The following is an 18,671-nucleotide window of genomic DNA, read 5'->3' on the forward strand; positions in this document are numbered from 1 at the left end:
GATATCTCCAGCAGAATCCAACCATCGGTGTTACAGACCTTTAAGCTAGTTGGCCCTATGTTCACCTCCCAATTCCAAAGTCAAATGATCACTTTTGATTTTCCTTCTACTCCCAGAGAGTGTTTATTATTCTGTACCTAAATTAATGCTCACCAGATAACGTGTTCTCCTTTTACTGTTATCCTCTAATTTGTGAGCTGTGTCTTCAAAAATTTGAATCATCTTTTTTTTTTTTCTTGTACTAACACTTTCCAATAACCTCATTATACTTTTTGTGTTTGATGATTTCAGGATTTCCTAGAAGAATCTTCTTCCCCATGCCTTTTAGAGTTGTTTTTCGAGCATCATCTATCTGCACTTGACCCAACTCAAAGTTCCTTCATCTTTGCACTAATGGCACTCATTTCCTCAAATGCCGAACACATCTGCATTTTAAAGCAACTATGAAAGATTTCAATGACATCTTTAAAAATATGTGCTTTCATTTTTTTCCCAGAAATCTCTCCAGTCCTCACCCCTTCGGGCTAACTCCCACGACTTATAATTCTCATTTGGGATAGAGATAGCTTATCATCTGCTCTATATCAAAATGTGCTTTCTAGAAGAAATGTGATATTATTCTTTCGAAGTGTGAATTTAAGTCATAATGTTACCTTTTCTAGGGACATGGGTATTTGCACAAGAGCCTTATATAATTGCAAAGTGACACTCTTAAGAACTGTTAAAAGAAACTATTGTTCAAGGTGGATGGAATGAGAAGACCCCTACCATGTGGGACTCAAATGCCAGCTGGACAGACCCCAGACTATCAATGTAGTCACGGAGGCATAGTTAGGAGGTATTAATACACCTTACTTATGAAATGGATGGGGTATCTTAGAATGCTTTCTTTGAAACTATGGTTCCATTTATGACTTCCTTGCTTCTTCATAGTGCCAATCTAGGTCGACAGGAGAAAGTGAGACCATTGTTCCATATCCTGGTTAAAAAGAGAACACCACTTCAAAGAGAACACCACCACCTGACAAAAATAAAACAAGTAATCAGTTTTAAAACACTGTGCCTATGTGTGCTTGGTAAACTTAACTTTTTCAGGGATTCAAGTTATTTTAGGGCACCTACTCTGGTTGATTATGTTCTATATCTAGCACAATAAAGCCAGCTAAATAAAAAAAATAAGTATATAATCAGTTTCCAAAAATTTCTTCTTTGATACTAGGAAAGTACTGCAATGTTACAAACTGTCCCTTCCTACCCTCTGCTAAAAACAAAACCCAAACTTAAAAACATAAAATTAAGTGCTTGAATAAAAAAAAAGGAACTTTTATTCAAATTCTTTTAAAGGGTACTAGGGCTTTTAAATCTAAAACAGATAAAGTATCCGAAGAAAACAAGACTAATACTTTATAACGTATCTTTTAGCTACACTGCCTTTTAAAAATGTTCTTTTGCTAATTGCACTTAGTAGTTATAGAATTAAATCTGTTGCATTCTTTGATAGTCAGTCTGGTTCATGAACTATCAGGTATTAACATGAAATAATCTGTTTATGAAACAGAGGGGTCACATAAATGTATTTTACTCAGAATTATTTTACCCACTTTTACTATTCATACTTATAAAACTTTATATTATCTACCAAGGCATTCATGTTCTTCACGTGGATCATAAGACGGAGTTGACCTGTTAAGGTTATTTGTAACATGACTTATGAGCCAAGATTTGACCAAATTCTTTACGGAATTAGAGTGTATCTTGGATGTCCTATACTTTTGGCCCTGGAAAATAGTTTTGACACATGGAAGCTAGGTGAGTATGGGACTTACTCCATATTCCTCCATTCAGTAAAATGTTTACTGAGTACCAACTCCTGCCAAATACTGTGCTAGTTCTGAGAAAACAACAGTTAGCAGGGCAGACATAATCTCTGTCCTTAAAAAAGATGACATTCTAGTGAGGGAGACAGATTTTCTTCTAAAAGCTCAACAAATGAATAACATATTTACACACTGCATAATGAAGGAAATGTGCAAGTGCTAAGGTAGGGGTTGGTGCTGGGAAGGAACGGTTTCCGTAGGATGGGACAGAAAGGGGGAGGAAGAACCAGTGATATGACAAATGGTGGGGGTGGGGTATGTTTTCTCCCTGCCTCCTCACCCGGCCCCCAAAGTGAAAATTTAACTCTCCAACTGCATATAGTAGCCAAAGGATATGCTACTGCACTTGCTGGGGATATATTTTTTTATGCATAGTATAACTATAAAAGTGTGGACAGTTATGGCAAAGGCTGGAAGTACAGATATGCTCTGACCACTATAAAAATACTGTTGAGAAAAACTGTTAGCAAAGTGAGTTTCTACAGTTTATACAAAGGTTCCTTCCCAAAAGTGGAATTGTGAGTTTCAGAGCCAGGATTATTTGACCACAGAGGATGAAATAGAACCCCTAGTCTTTGTATGTAAACATAATCTTGACTTCTTTGGGGTAAATTGGATATACCATGATCTGCAAATTAGAAAGGAACATAGGACGTTAAGAAGAGGGAAAAGTTTCCCCAAATGGTCTAATTCTCACAAGTGGTCATGAGATCTTTGCCATTCTAAAATCTGGGTGCCATTGCTCCCTGCCCAAGTCCCCCATTTTGGGGGAGACAGGGCCACCAAATGTCAAGTGTCTGAACACTTAGCCACTAGAGGGAGAGAGTGTACCTTTGGTGATTAGGGAGCCAATGAAAGTAACTCATGAAAAGGATAGGCTTTCAAGGGAGCTAAATTAAGCTCTAATCAGCCAGGGGCAAAGACTGTATCAACTGTGCTAGCTTTAGGGAACTTGAGGATGATTCCTTAAGACTTCACAATGGATCCACTTCTATTAAAGAATTAAATTGCTTAAACTATCCAGATACTTCATCTTAATTTTGAATATGTTTTAATTCATCTTTTCTAAGAACCTCCATAGCTTTGCAGATACTTAAACACTTTGGCTTAGTTTTTAGGGGGGATTTATGGCAATTTAGAGAAGTTATGTTACCCTTTGTATATTGGGAAATTATATATTATGAACATTCCAATTTTCTATGGTAATTTAAGATTAAAATCTTTGCTATCTATTGGGATGATTAGAATGATTTGTGGAGTTCTATGTTTGGTCTTTCCCAAATATGACTTTAGGAAAATTACTTTTATTTGGATAATTGACAGGTTAAAAAACCCCTGCTTTACCAACGTATAACTCACAGGTGTTCTTAAAATCGTCATAAAGTTGTTGCTAGCCTGAGCCCAAATGATTTGCTCTCCAATGAAAGTTGGTTAATCTTGTTTGCAGCACGGCACCAACTATCATTTTCCATAATTTAAAAAACAAGCCTATTGGTACAACTGTTGTTTAATAAATCCAACATAGGAAGTAAACCTTTAAAAAGTAACTAATTAAAAAATTTAAATACAGGATTATACAAGTCATATGATGTTCATGATTTAGTGTCTATTAGTGTGAATAAATTCCTTCCCAGTCCCCAAATCTAAAGACATTATCCAAAATTTCCCAGATATAGAGTGATGCTTAAGATATAGGTGATGATTTTATTGTCAACGTATCATTTCTCTTTCCTCAGCAGAAAAAAACCTCAGCAACTATTTCTGGGATTCTTGAAAGGAGTAGGAGTACAGTGCCTGTTCCTACTCTTTCAGCATTGATTTTCTTCACAATCTGTGATATGGTTTTTCAGAAATGCTGTTTGGCAGTCCTGATAATTTCATGTGTTTTCAAACTTAAGCCACCCAGACTACACAGTGCAGTATTTTCAGCTCCTTTCATTTTCCTTTTCCCTTTAATTATAGAAGTCTCTATTCCCTCTTTTTGCAAATGTGGTCAAGAAAGATGCTAAATGCGACTGTTTGTAGAAAGAACGTGCATTTGTTTTTCTCATGACGATCCACATAAGTTCTTCCCAAATACAAAAGCTGTGCTATAACTAATTGATGATATTGATGGACAACACTTTACTCCTAATAACTTTTTGGACCCTCCCCCGTTCCTTTGACTTTGGTGGATGTGCCACGTGCCCAGTGGAGAGAAAGCAAGTAGACACTCTAATTTTAAACTTGCACTGTAAAGCACTTTCAAAATAGTAATAGTTGAGCTTCATTTCGGACCTGACTTTCCTTCTCAATCCATTCCCCAGGACCCCTCTCTGCTGATTCGTGTCCTGGTCTATCGCGGGCCGTTTTCTGAAATCGCAAACCACAGTTTATTGCGAAGCTGAGTGGGTGGGTCCACGCGCACACCCAGACTCCGGCCAGGACGCCGATCCCAAAGCTCCGCGTCGCGCGCCTGGATCGCGGTCCCGCTCCCTTCGTCCGGCCGCACCACAAATCCCAGTTTGAAAGAAAACTTCTCGAGGCCGAAATGAACCTCCCCTCGCCGTTGCAATTCTTCCTTCCGAGCCGGCAGAAAACGTGAGATTTACTACGACTCGCGGGGAGTGGATGGGGGCTGCCGCAGCACTCTCGGAAGCGGGTTACCTGGTCCTCCCCCACCCCGCTTTGGGGGCGGGGTCCGCCGTCTGGGGGCACCGGGTCAGGGGCGGCGCGGGTGGGCGCGAGGGAGGGCGCGCGTCGCGGAGCCGCCGGGGCAGCACTTGTCCTGTAATCGATTGCCGAGCGCGCCGAGCGGCGCAGCGCGCAGACACGCGCACACGAGCCCTCGCCAGCCCGCGCGCACACACATACACACACGCACACACGCACAGGAGCCCAGGGCCCGCACACGCGCGCGCGCGCGCGCGCGCGCACGCACGTCCTCCCGCCCGCGCCCCGGGCCCCGCCGCCCGCCGTCCGCCGCCAGCCCGCCCTCCGCCCGCGGGCGTCTGCGCGAGCCCGGCCGGCGGGGGAGATGTGCTCGGGCTCCGGCGGATCGGTTTCTCGGGGTTTGACCAGCTGTCCCGGGCTAACCCTGCTCCTCGCTGAAGATGGAGGAAGTAAAAACAGGATTACCCTTAGCTACAGATCCACTGCCTTAGTTTCCACCACCAACTGCAGTGCACAAACACACGTTAGGCACAGGAAAGAAAGAAAGAGAGAGGACACACTAACAGTAAACACAAACAAAAGGGTGATGGGATTATTTTACTGCATGCACTGCTGAGGTAAATCTCCGCTTGCCTTTTGCGCGGTGAAGAACAGCTCTTGTTTTGTCTTCTGATTCATAGGTTATATATAAATATGTGTATCTGATTTGCAAAGGGGGGGAGTGTTTTCAAAGTTAAGTGTAATTATATAGTATCTCGTTTTGCACTGTTATGTGATCAAATGACTTGTTGCTATTAACCAGTAATAATAATAATACTATAGATATTTTTCTCTGGGAGGGATGGATTGTGGTTATGATTAGGGTAATGATTTCTGTAAAGGACGCTCAGGGAATCGGGTTGAAGATGATGTCTTCTGCCTTAATTTATCGTCCCCTCCTTGTAATCTGTTTCTGGGATGTTAATCGATTAATCAGTTCTCATCTCTATAGCTGTCATGGATTTGGACTTGTTTTGCTTTGTTTTAACTTGAATTCCAAGAAAGGTTGGGTAGCCTGGAATAAATTACAGCTGTCCAGATAGAAGGTAATATCCAGATCCTGTTGGAATTAAACAACAACAACCTGGTATGACATGTAAAAATGCAGCCGTTAAATCACTTTGACAGGTTCTGGTATGGGCAAAAGAGATGGAATTAAGATTTAATTTATTATTATTATCATTTTTTTGCCAAGGGCGAAAAGCAGTCCTGTGAAGTTGGCCTAGGCTCTTTGCTGGGTTCTCCCTGACTGTCCCTCCCCTCTCAACACCCCTCCACCCCCCACCCCCCCCACCCCCCGCCTTTTCTTTCAGTTTTCTTGTCTTAGCTTTTGGTCGATTCTTAAGGAACCGGTGGATCAAGTTTTTTCTCTTCTTGTTAATCGCATTGCTGTAGCACTGACTGACCTCCCTCTCTCTCTTTTTTTTCCTCTTTCCTGAAAGTACGTGGTGCCATTCCTGAGTGACTTTTCCTACTAGACCATCCCAAAGGGACGAGGGGGAGGGGTAGAAGGAGGAGGAGGAGGAGAAGGAGAAGGGGGGTGTTCCTTCTCTCTCATTTCTTGGTTTTGTTTATCAGCCGATCTGTTTGCTGGATTTGGGCTCGGAATGACCCACCTGTAAAGTGCTTTTCCTTCCTCCTTGCCTTGAACTCTGCAGGGGGGCTTGGCTTGGAAGGGGCAAGGGAGGGAAAGAGAAGGGGGAAACACAAAAAACTTCTTTCTTTCTCTCTCCGTTTATCTTCAGCCCGACATTGTCACCTCCTCTTTGAGGGGTTAGAAGAAGCTGAGATCTCCCGACAGAGCTGGAAATGGTGATGAATCTTTTTTAATCAAAGGACAATTTCTTTTGTATGTACATTTCGTTTCTCTTTCTCCTTTTCTTTCTTTCCTTCTCTGAGGGTTAATAACCATTTCATTGATGGGGCAGACTTCTTTCGCTTCTCCCTGACGTTTCTTTCTTAATATGTGTGTGTTAAATGTGTACATTTTTAAAGAGATAAACTCATTTGTAAAATATCCGAAGAAATCGCTCCCCTTTAAACTTTACGGATGCCTTTCTTTAAAGCCTTATGTAATCATAATTTGAAAGAATTTGATAACAGTACAGCAGGTTGAAATTTAAGTGCTATGTAGTGACTGAGTTGGGAATTTGATCTGATTATTCCATAAAGGAAGAAAGAAAAGTTTCTTTTGGGGGGGGTAGGGAGGGTGGTGGTGCAGAAGGGGAGGGGAGGGAGAAGGGAAGTGGTTTTGGAGACAAGAAGTGAAGCTGCCTGTTTTCCAGTAAGTAATGGAGAAATTCCAGGAGCCAGGGCTAAATATACTTGGCGATCAATACAGAAATGGCTCATTGTGAATAATTTAGCTGCTGGTGCAGTGAGAGTTTTGAAACTAAAGGAAAAAAGGACCAGGGCCAAAGGAAAAAAAAAAAAAAAGTAAAAATCTTCTCAGGACATGTCAATTCTTTAAACTTTTTTCTTCAAAGAATACAGTTAGCTTATCGATCTTTTCGTTATGTGAAATCAAAGCTAGGGGGTGTCATCTCATACAATTTACTTTTGTTTCTGAGAATTAAGTTCTTGTTTTGTGTCATTGGTGCACGAAAATAATTCCCCAAACTTTGAAAAAGTGATCCCCTTCCCCTCTTCAAAAAGTGTATGAATTTTTCAAAATTGGAGTGTATTAAGTAGGCTCGGCATGGTATCCAACCATGGTCTGGCAGGAAATTAAGGTTACATTGAACAGGTGCTTACACAGAACTTGGGGTTGGCTAAAATGTCAATACAAGCCTGGCAGTTGGGTAACTGCTGCAGAAACCTTCGAGACATACTTGGGCACGAAGTTTTTTTGTTTTGTTTTGTATTTCTTCTGTTTGTTTGTCCTCCCCCCCCCCCCCCATTAGAACATGATGAACCAACTTGCAACAATTGTGAATAGAGCTATCTGTATACTCGGGAAGTCCTTGATTTTAGGAAGTAGTGAATGGCAAAATACTTCAATCCCAGTTAAAGCTGGCACTTTGGAGGTGTACCCCCTTCCTATTTTTTTCCTCTAAACCGAGTAAATTCTGATTAAAAGAGTCATTCGTTTCTTGCTGCAGCCCATCTCATAGCACACTTATCTTTCCTATCCTATCTCCAGCAGGAATCAGATCATTTGCAGAAAGAGTTCAGTGACTTGCAAATGAGCACATACAGTACACTGTAGTATGTTTCTTGGGCACAGGTTGCAGCAACAGCAACATGGGCTAACTGCTTGGAGCTTCAAATAAGTTAAGCATTTAATGGCAGATACTGAAAGGAATCATTGTGTTAAGGGTATAATCTTTTGTATTGCAGCACTGCACTTTGACTATGGAAACAGAGGCTATTGATGGCTATATAACGTGTAAGTATTCATTTTCATTAATCTGTTATTGTTAATAAAATTATGTTTGTTACCTGTATTGTAATTTCTGAATTGGAAGTTTTTATCAAGAACTGTAAACTCTTACCTCCTATCTGTTCACAATTTCACCTGGTAAATGAGTTTGAGAAAATAGCACTGAAGTGAAAGAAGAAGGAACTATAGATATATACCTGCTATATTAAGGACATTATTTAAATCAGTAGTAGCTTAGCAGATCAACACTTTAGGACTTTATTTTTTTCATTTACTTTAAGTCTAGAATAGGTCGGGTTACATATATGTCTACTAATATGGCATGTACTAAATACTTTGTACTCTGTAACCTAATTTTTCAGACACATAATGTGAAAGAGAATTAGCTCACTCAACTTGACAATTTTTTTTAGCAAACTCTCCTTTCAAACATCTAACTCTCTGATAGCCAGTATTTTGGAAATGCTCATTAAAAATACTGTGTGCTTAAGGATTAAATTAGATGTTAAAAGAAAACATTTTTTTCAACTAGAAGATACTTTAGAAATCAACTACTCCAGTCTCCATTATTTTACAGTTAAGATGAATGTGATAATGAAATTTTGTAATTTTTTTATTGTGGGCTGGTTGTTGCTTTTCGTCATTTCGTTCATTTATTATGTATTTCTAAATAACATTTCCTTATAGTTTCTTTTTAAGGGAAAAATGTATTTCATTAAAATCATATATGCATACCCCTGCATATATGATTACAAAGTTGGTAATTAGATTTTAGATGACAATGAACAGAGACCAAAAGATTTTATTTTGTGAAAACAGGTGACAATGAGCTTTCACCTGAAAGGGAGCACTCCAGTATGGCAATTGACCTCACCTCAAGCACACCCAATGGACAGCATGCCTCACCAAGTCACATGACAAGCAGTAAGTCTTCATTTTATGATTTTTTTTTTTCCTATTTCTCTAGCGATAGACTTGAAGTTGTTAGGTCTGTAGGGTCCTCGCACATTGTGGTGTAGCTGCTGCTGTAGATTTTGTTAAAGAAAGAACAACACAGATTTATTCCTGTTCATTTTGGTATCGTAAAACATGAGCCTGATTACTAGTCTGAACTATCCCAAGGTGGCATTTGGGAGCTGGTGCTTACCTGTATCAGGTAAGAAATGTTAGGCTTTGCTGGTTATTCTTTTGTCTTGCCAGGTTTATGACTAGATTTGTTTTTGTTGCTGGGTAAAAAAAATATGGAAACACGTTATTTCCAAAGGACTCTTCGAAGTAAAAAAAAGAAAAAGAAATTATTTTCTATTACCTTGGCATAAAGCTAATCCATCAGTGGTAGAATTGCAGTGTTAGTTGCTTTTTTTTTTTTTTAAACATGTGAAAGTTTCGTGTCCAGAGCATTGGAAGTGAAATGTAATTGAAAATTTGTGGAACTCATTTACATCTGTTTCTCTGACAAAGTGAAAGCATTTTGTTTTAGACTGTCCAGAGAAGAATTGAGAAAATTTGGAAGGATGTTTTGAACTTGCAGGAATAGACAGTTTTGGCTACTGTTTTTGATAAAGGGTCATTCATTGATATAGTAAACACTGTTTTTGTGTAATAGAAAAGCAACTTACATGCTGTCAGTGACAAGACAAAATACTTTATTAAGAATTTGGTTTATTTTCTCTTAATTATAATGTTTCATAAGTTATCAAGTACAAATGCTCTGTTACTCCTACTTAAACTTAATTTGAAATCGTGTGTTTATACTTTTGATATGTGTTATATTCTTATACAGAAAGGCCATCTGATTTACATGTAAATATAATTTAATTTAAAAGCTTTCTATTTGGGTGACATGTGAAGGAAAAGCATTTTCTTTCCTTTTTAAATGAAGATTTAATAACTAAAGGAAACTGAATCATCAAGTGAATTATGAGCATATTCTTAATATGTTAATTCTGATTATCCTGAGAGAACAAATTTTCTTTCCACTTCCCTCTTACAGTTTCAAAACTTGATGTTATTGTAAAGCTACTAGCTTCATAAGTAGTTAAGACTTTTGAATTATAAGCAAGAGTATATAGAATAGTATTGAATACATTTTGCAATTCATTAACTTTAAGTGGTTCTAGTTACTGACTTGAAAGTTTGACTGAACTATGTGAACTTACTTTACTTATTTAAAAGTTTTCTGTATTTTTATTAATGGGAAGCACTTCCTAGGAAGATTTCATTCTAGAAGCAGTCATTGAAATTCCTTTATCATGTAGGAAGAAAATTAATAGTTAGTGATGCAATGTATATTAAATTATAGTGCTAATCTCTTGTAATGGATCTTGTAGCATTAATTTATTTTTTCTGCTAGTTGGCTATTGATTTGATAAAAGTTATACTACTATTGCAATGTAGGGAGTACAATTTTTACATTTTAACATTTAATGTTACTAGGTCCTTGGCAGGATAGATTTTTTATTTTTCAGATAATTTTCATTTAATTTCCTAAAGAGTAAAGATAGATTGATATGCAATTTCTGCTAGTTTAATGTTTAGCTATTGTCTTTAGAAACATTGAATATAAGGGGTACGTAATAGTGGGTAATCAGACTTTGACTGTCATCCCCCAGCTACTGCTAGAATATCAGCTGGAAAATACTTGTTAATTGGTTAATTAGTGCCTTTATTTGTGAATTTGATTTTGGTTTTGCAAGTAGTCCTTTCTAAAAGGCAGTTCACTCATTTATTTTAAGTAAACATTGCAGAGTATGGGCATGATCAGTTTGGACAAATAAGAGCTGTGCTTTTGATATTTGAGTTTTTCTCACCCAACAGCAGTAAAATTATGTTTGGTAAAGAGGTTTTGTTCTTGTTTCTTTTTTTTTAACTTACTAGCCTGTGGCAATTCCATGTTAGTATAGTTTTTAGCTAAGCTGCATGTGTTTTCACATTCTTTTCCAAAGAGTTGCAGGTTAAATATTTTGGCTCTCACTTCAGAGCTGTCTGTTGCATCCTTTACGTAGCCTCTATTTACAGTATCTAGGTTACCCACTTAGGTGTTAGATGGAGAAGATACCCATTTTTCCTCTCTGTTAGATCTAGGAGAATATCAGCATTTTAGATTGCCAAAGCAAATAGTGCTAGAGAGGGACTCTTGTCTGTTAATTAGAATAAGAGACCTACAATCGGTCACTCAGATGTTTTTCTATGACCTGGAATAATTTTTTGTGCGTGTGTGACTTGTCAAATCACTTGTGTCTGAGATTACTGGTTTTCCTAAATCCTTTTATATGCATTGCTGACTTTATTATATAAAAAGAACTTATTTATTTTCCGCATTTTTTAATATCTTCAAATAATCTTTCTGAAGGGCTGTGACTTCCAAAAACAGAATTGCAGTTTTGGTTGAAAGTATTAGAGCTGAAAGTAAATGTGAAAACCTTTATGATAGAATAAGATAGGTTCCATAGCAGCAAGGAGGACAAGAGTATGTGTGTAAGAGGTAAAAAGTTATTTTAAAACAGTTTAGAAAAAAAATAAAAGGAATAAAGCCTTTGATTTTATGAAATAACTGACGTTCTAGCAGTGAAGTAACACTACCATGTGATAGCCCACTTATTTTGGCTTTAGGAAAGTGGTCAGTTTTATTCTAAGGTCATAGTCATTTGTTTAGGTTATTCTATGACTATTCTAAGATGAAGGGTATCTGTACAACTTGCTGCCAGCTATTGTATAAAAAATAATGACAGCAGCTATCATTATTTGACAGTGCTAGAAGAGAGCATCAGTGACTTGGGAGAGAACTAAAAATGTTACAGTGCCTGACAGTCTTTGGTTTTAAAATTCAGCATGTAAGATAAAAAGAAATAAGAGGTATTAGTGAACTTAACATTTTGTAATGACTACATCCTATATTTTCGAGTGGATTTCCTTAGAGAAACTTAGACTTTTTCTTCTAGAATAAGGATCTCTTTGATAAGAAGATGGGCATTGTTGCCCAAGATCATTAGTGTACACACTGAGTCTGCTGACAATCTTCGGTGTCAGGGATGACAGTATATGCCTTGATGGCTACTGGAAATACACAGTGTTAAGTGATTTTAAAAATAGAATCTGGAAGTTAAGAATCTGAGACAGACAACGCAGACAGAACAATACAAAAATAATCCATATTGTATTTCGGCCCATCAGATGAGACTTACTTTGTGATTCCTTATGTTTCTGGGTTAGCTCATTTCCAATTCTTGTATAGTTGCTTCAGTATCGGTTTCAAACTGTGCTATACCTGCTGCTGAGTATTTTGAAAGATTTTTAAGGTTCAAAAAATTGTCATTAATTTTATTTTTCTCATCATCATTTACTTTTATAATGCTAATAAGTAAATTTTCTTTGGAGAGAGCTAATGGTGTGAAAATACATTGTGACATAAATTTTGTTTCTATTACTTCCTTTACATGGATCAACTTTGCAGTCAATACCATTTATCAGTCAGTTTGATGGCCAGGTGGCATGTATGGGATTGGAAGAAGTAGTAATTCTAGTTTTACAAGACTCTGACCAATAATCAGGTCAGGGAATCTAGTTTATTCTTTTTAGAGTGCTTCACATTCATTTTTTTTCTTAGCTAGTTTCCATTTTTAGAACCTAGTGAAGCATAAGTATAGTATGATTTCTATTTTTCTTGTGAGGAAATGGAGGCTTGAAGAAACCAGTTGGCCTCTTACGTCCCTTAGCAGAAGGATAAAGTTGTCAGGATTGGGATATAAAACTGATATTACCTTGTGGGTTAGATCACTTTATTGATAACTCTTGAAAATGTCATTATCTCAGGGTGCCCACCATGTCCAGTACTGACCCATGTTTTAGTGACAAAAACAGTATTACAGAAGTAGAATAGGGCTATTATGAGGGTGGAATGATAACAGATAATCTTGTTAAGCAGATGCTCTAATGCACTTTTTAAAATATAGCTTATGTTTTGGGACTCACCAGCTTTCTGAGTTGTCTTCTGTAGCTTAGTTTGGCAGTCACCCTTGGCTGGATTTCCATAGGACACACCCTAATATAACACCAGATGGACTTGATGTAAAAGCTCGCTCTGTTTTCAGTTGTAGTACTTAGTTTTGTATATATACCCAACATACCTTACATTTAGTTTTTACTTGTTAGGAAATTAAAAAAATAAGTTTGACTTGATTTCTTTACACCTATCAGAGGTAAGTGTCATGGCCATGTACCAAAAGGAAAAAAAATAGGAACTAAAGGAAGTACATATGAGCAGGGAATTAACAGCAAAATTTCTGTATTTTTTTCTTTGCTGCTTATTCCACTCCCACCCCCCCATTCCCCCCATTTTTTAAGTCTGCTTTGAAGTAAGAATAAATGTCTGTCTTGGAGAAACAAAACAGCTTACTGTAGAGGTGTTGTTTATATTGCCTCTATCTTTGTCCAAATTTGTCTTCCCCACTGGAAATACATTAAAAACAATGTAATGTGATTGGTTAGGTTCTTTTGGGAGTCTTCCTTCAAGCCGTAAGGAATTGAGATCCCTGGGTCCCATCCTCTTCTCTCCTAACTTTGAGTATCGATACATTTTGATTTTATGATGTTCTGAAAGATCAATAGCAGGGTCACAGTCCTAAGATGAGGTAGACTATGTTGTTTTTCTTTGCTTTTTTCCTTTATATCTGTTTATATAATATATATTTATTGACCTGTTAGTATTTTCCTTTTGTGAATTAATCAAGACTTAGGATATCTCTGCTGAAATAGGTAAAGAGTATTTAGGAACTATTTTCCCTTATTATAAATGTGTAATCACAACTGGAGTGAGAGAAAGAAGGGGGGCATAATTTATTGAATATATATAGGCACTATACTAAGTGATATACCCAGCACTATACTAAGTGATCCATATTATTTCACTTAGTCTCCACAACAGCTCTGTGAGGTTACTCTGTTTATAATACAGAAAACCGAGGCTCAGAAGCAGTAGATTGCAGGTGGTTAAAAATATGGGCTTTGGAGTTATATAGGCCTGTGTTAGAATTCTTGCTTTGCCACTAGCTTGCTGTATGATCTTAGTCATGTTACTTCACATCTCTGAGCTCCAGTTTTCTTATCTGTAGAATTGGGAAAAGCAATACCTAAGTCAGTGGTCTGTTGTGAGGTTTATTTTTTTATCTTTATTTTTCTTCTTTTTCACTGCGCTGCGTGACACGTGGGATGTTAGTTCCCAGACCAGGGATCGAACCCATGCCCCCTGCAGTGGAAGTGCAGAGTCTTAACCACTGGACCACCAGGGAAGTCCCTGTTGTGAGGTTTAAATGAGGCAATATTATGCAAAATACTTAGCACAGTTCCTGACACATGCTAAGATCCAATAAATAATCACTGCTGCTATCACTCAGAGTGGGCAAGTTTCTTTTGCACCAAACCATGATTCATAAGAAAGTTTTTTTCTTTTTTCAAATCAATATCTGTTTGAAATCCAGATCTTTTGCTCTTTCCATTTTACTACGTAGGTCCATGGAATGGAGATAGGCATTTCTAATAATTTAGGGTAAAAATGAAAGAAAAACCCCTCTATTATTTAAAGCATCTGTGAAGATTTTGGTTAAGAAAGAAGTAGAGTTTGTCTGTGTGCCAGAGATTCTTTTTATTGGGTTTCAGTGTTCCTGAGATAAATTTTATATTTTTGGTTACATGTAAAGAAAATCATTGCTTATCATTGGTGCTCTAAAGACACCGGTCTTTAAGAATGGAAAAAGTCCTCTTAGTAGAGTAACCTAGCCATATCTAGAATCAATTCTTTCTTTGAAAATCTGTATCTAAAATTTCACCGTATTTGTTGCTTCTGGTAGTACCATCACTTCTCATTTGATGATACCTAATCAAGTTGTACGCCTGATTGTTGCTAATTGTGCATTTTGGGGGTAATAGTTTAGGTGTTTTAAATTTGAAGTAAACTTAAAATAAAATTATCACTTACAAGCATTTGACATGTTGCTATATCGTTCTAGTTGATTAATTCAACAAATATTTGTAGGCTATCTTTTATGTGTCAGGCACAGTAAGGTGAATCCAAAGGTGAATAGTACACTATTTTTGTCCTCCTGTAGCTCGTGCTCTGGTTTGAAAGAGACATCTGAACAGGGCATTATACTATGATAAGCTCAGTGTTATTATTATGGGGAGTGAGGGGTGGTACTAGTTTGAGAAGACTTCCTGGAGGGAGATGATGCTTAAGCTGAGACTTATTAAATGAATAGGATTTAGGAGAGAAGCAGAAGGCTTGTTCACCAAACAAACCCACAGCGGGAGCTGAGAAAGAATATGATATGGTCTGGGAAATACAAACAGATTGGTATTTCTGGAGTGCAAAGTTGGAGTCTTGGAATTTGAAGCCAGAGATGACTCTGGAGAATTAACCAGGGCAAGATAATGGAATATCTTTTATAAGAGGAAACTTGGATTTCATTTTCAAGGGAGCACAGGGTTTTAACAAAGAAGATTACTTCAGTTTTTTTTATTGACATGGATCATACCAGCTACAATAGGAGTAAAATGATTGTGGCCAGGGAACACTCTAGGGGCAGGGGGTTCTTTAACAGGCTGTTGCAACGACAGAGTGAAAAGTCATGAGAGCTAGTGGTAGTGAAGATAATAAGGAAGAGAAGGATTTGGGATATAATAGCTTAAAGTGGACAGGACTTGGATAGTAGGGTTAAGGAGAGGAGAAAGTTCATGATGATGATATCTAGATTATTGGATAGAGGCAATAGGTTCCATCAGGGAAGATAGGAAATCCTGGAGCAGGTTTCCAGGAAAAGATTTAGTTTAGTTTAATTCTGTATACAGAGAGTTTGAAGCACCTGTGGAATTTGGGAGAGGCTAGTAATCAGGCAGGAGGATAGTTTAGACTAAGTGTGAATTTTCCTAATTAGTGAAATCTAATATGTAGCTTGTGGTTTTGTTACTTTCCCTCCTATATTACTTTAACAATAGTTTAGTATTTCTTTAAAAAATTCTTCCCTAAGTAATTCTCAGCATTTGATCAGTGACCATATTTCCCCAACTGCCCCCATTGAATCAAAATTCTATATGGAAATGTACGATCACAGGTTTTAATGAGCTCTTTTTGCTTAATGGAGTCCTTTTATGCTAGTCTCAGAAGTTGGATTAGTTGATGTGATTGACTCACTGATTTTTAAACAAAACATGCTAGCCCTCTCCTTAAAATTTTGTGATCTATTTAATATCATAATTTTGATGGTTACATATTTTAAAAAAATCATATGCCATACACTTCAAGGCCTCTACTGTAATGATTTGTCTTTATTCTGTAACCTATTTCTCATCTATAAATACATAGCTTAAAACATATGAGGAATCATTTGTTAACTAAGTACTAGCCAGTTCTGCTACATTAATAGCCAAAGAATTTAATGATTTTATGCAGAGCCTTTTTGAAAACTTTGAGATAAATATACAACATGATATATATCATTTGGAAATTATTTGGTACATAATTTTTTTTTAAGTTTATAATATTGTGCCCCTTGGGATAAAATAATGTAAGGGGAAAAGTGTGGTATAGAAAACATCTTAATCTATTTCCTCAAAACATATATTATAGAACTCTATCTTAGAAATTAAGCCCTGATTACCCAAGACACCATGAAATTTCAAATGAATGTTAATGATGAAAATAACTTCATCTGAGATTTCCTGTATGTGGAGATTCAGAACTTGCTGTGGAGATATTTTTATCTTTTAATCACTGATCCAGCAAACATTTATTAAGCATTTTCTTTGTGTGATGCACTGCTGATGCTGGGGCACAAAAAATGTGTTAGGGCTTTTTTTTGGAATGGATGTTATCTTTCAAGATCCAAGTGAATTCATATTTTATTTGAGATATTAATAATCCCATTGCATTTAGAAGCAAATAAGTGTGTTGTGCTCACCATAGTTTATATCCATTGTAGAGAAATGAACTGCTTCTCACCTTTTACCTCTGAGAATTCTTCAAAAGTGTATAAATTTGAAGACACACAATGAAACAGAGACAAAAATACAGCCAGCTTCTAAAATAGGTTCCCACAGGAGAACATTTCCCCAAGAAATTTTTTAGAATGTAGGGTTTTGTTCTCAGCCTTGTAAGTTCCGAAACTTGATTGGCAGCACGCAAAAAGTGGTCCCGTATCTCAAGGTTGACTCGCATTAAACAAGTTTACAAAATTGATGTTTAAAATTGGAATACCAATTTATGTCTGTACTTTCATTAAAAGTAAAACAAACAAACAAAACCTGAACCAACTAACATAGGATCTGGATCACCTCAGTTGGCTTGACCAGATCTTTTTTCGTGTGTGTACTGACCTATATGGGTAAAGCAACAAAGGTCGTTTGGTTAGCAAGGAATCCAAACAAAGGGAGTTAGTTACATAATTCAAATGTTTAATGGCATCAGACTAAGAGACCCTAATATGTTCAGCATCACAATAGAAATAGCAGTGCCATTTGCATCAGTATGGTTGAAGTCTTTTGTCCAATTCCTTCTTCCCTGAATGGACATGAATTTAGATTCCCTAGATATAGCCTCAGCCAAAATACTTCTGAGAGTCATTTTTTTTTCTTGGCTTCCTTGGCTAAATCCCGCAGATTCAGTTTTTAACTTATACATGTAATCAGGTTATAACCAATTCTTGTCAGCCTAGGATCCGTTCATTTTCTTTAAGGTAATTTTACATTTCTGCTTAGATTTGTTAAATGTTGATTTTATAGCCTAACTCTATGAAAGCTATCTTATAATACCTATAAAAGACACCCCAACTACTATTACCATAAATTCAAACTTCCATTCACAGAAATGTTGATGGGTGATGTGGCCAGCAGTTTAAGAGGTCTTAGTATCTATTTTAGATGAAGATGGAAAATAGCACTGCCACCTGAGAAAGGCACCTTACGTTAGCTGGGGATCTAGGAGAGCTTCTAATTAATAGGTCAGGAGGAATAAACATCACACTAGTTTCATGAAATCTCTGAAGTAGTCCGGCCACAGCAAATGAGATTTTATAGAAAAGTATAGTATTTTAGGTTAGTTAATAGGGAAGGCTATCTTAATTACTGAGTGCGAATTTAAGAATATTTTTTCAAAGCACACGGCTTTATTTTGGGGCCACATGTTGATTATAAAGAAATTAATTAGAGATTTTCCAGATGTGAATCTTTGAAGAAAATGGCTATGCCTTATCTATTGGGTTGGCCAAAAAGTTCGGGTTTTTCCGTAAGATGTTACAGAATATTTCTTCATTCCCAGTATACAGTACCATACTGGGTCATTGTAGGAGCCCAGTAATTATTTATTGAATTAAGGAACTGCTTGTGATTCACATATTGCGTATGTGTATTTAAATAATGTGTTTCTGATCTATTTGAGGAAATTTGGAAAGTTGATTTCTTAGATGTTGAAATAATTCTGAAATCCCATTTTACTTGTGATTTTCTTTGTTAGGGTATGTATTTATTTCAACCATGTCTCAGTCTCAAAAGGATTTTGTAATCTTCAGATCAGCCCCAAAGAGATGATCTTCAAGATTCTAAACGTCTCTTCAGTTTTCTGATTCCATACTAACATAGTCAGTGGAATTCAAGTTAGTGTAAATGTTTCAGTGAATATGTTATAGTCATCATCATTGTCTTCATTACTAATATCTTTATATGACACATTTAGT

The 18,671-nt window shown here is 37.0% G+C and overlaps 1 protein-coding gene across 6 annotated transcripts in view; it reads left to right on the plus strand.

Moving 5' to 3' along the window:
* The first annotated feature begins 4,296 nt into the window (after window positions 1–4,296).
* IKZF2 (IKAROS family zinc finger 2) overlaps window positions 4,297–18,671 on the plus strand; it is a 173,054-nt gene continuing 158,679 nt past the window's right edge. For 2 of the 6 annotated variants that reach the window (XM_068544525.1, XM_068544531.1), the window contains exons 1-4: window positions 4,970–5,146; window positions 6,314–6,380; window positions 7,908–7,956; window positions 8,770–8,874. In XM_068544525.1, coding sequence (XP_068400626.1) covers window positions 6,378–6,380; window positions 7,908–7,956; window positions 8,770–8,874 — 157 coding nt within the window. In that variant the 5' untranslated portion in view covers window positions 4,970–5,146; window positions 6,314–6,377. Of the gene's footprint in view, window positions 4,458–4,969; window positions 5,147–5,962; window positions 6,010–6,313; window positions 6,418–7,907; window positions 7,957–8,769; window positions 8,875–18,671 lie in introns of those variants that run through there. The other 4 variants (XM_068544527.1, XM_068544526.1, XM_068544529.1 and 1 more) reach the window with 4 other exon arrangements.

This window comes from Eschrichtius robustus, chromosome 5, assembly GCF_028021215.1.
Source record: "Eschrichtius robustus isolate mEscRob2 chromosome 5, mEscRob2.pri, whole genome shotgun sequence".
NCBI classification, from domain to species: domain Eukaryota; kingdom Metazoa; phylum Chordata; class Mammalia; order Artiodactyla; family Eschrichtiidae; genus Eschrichtius; species Eschrichtius robustus.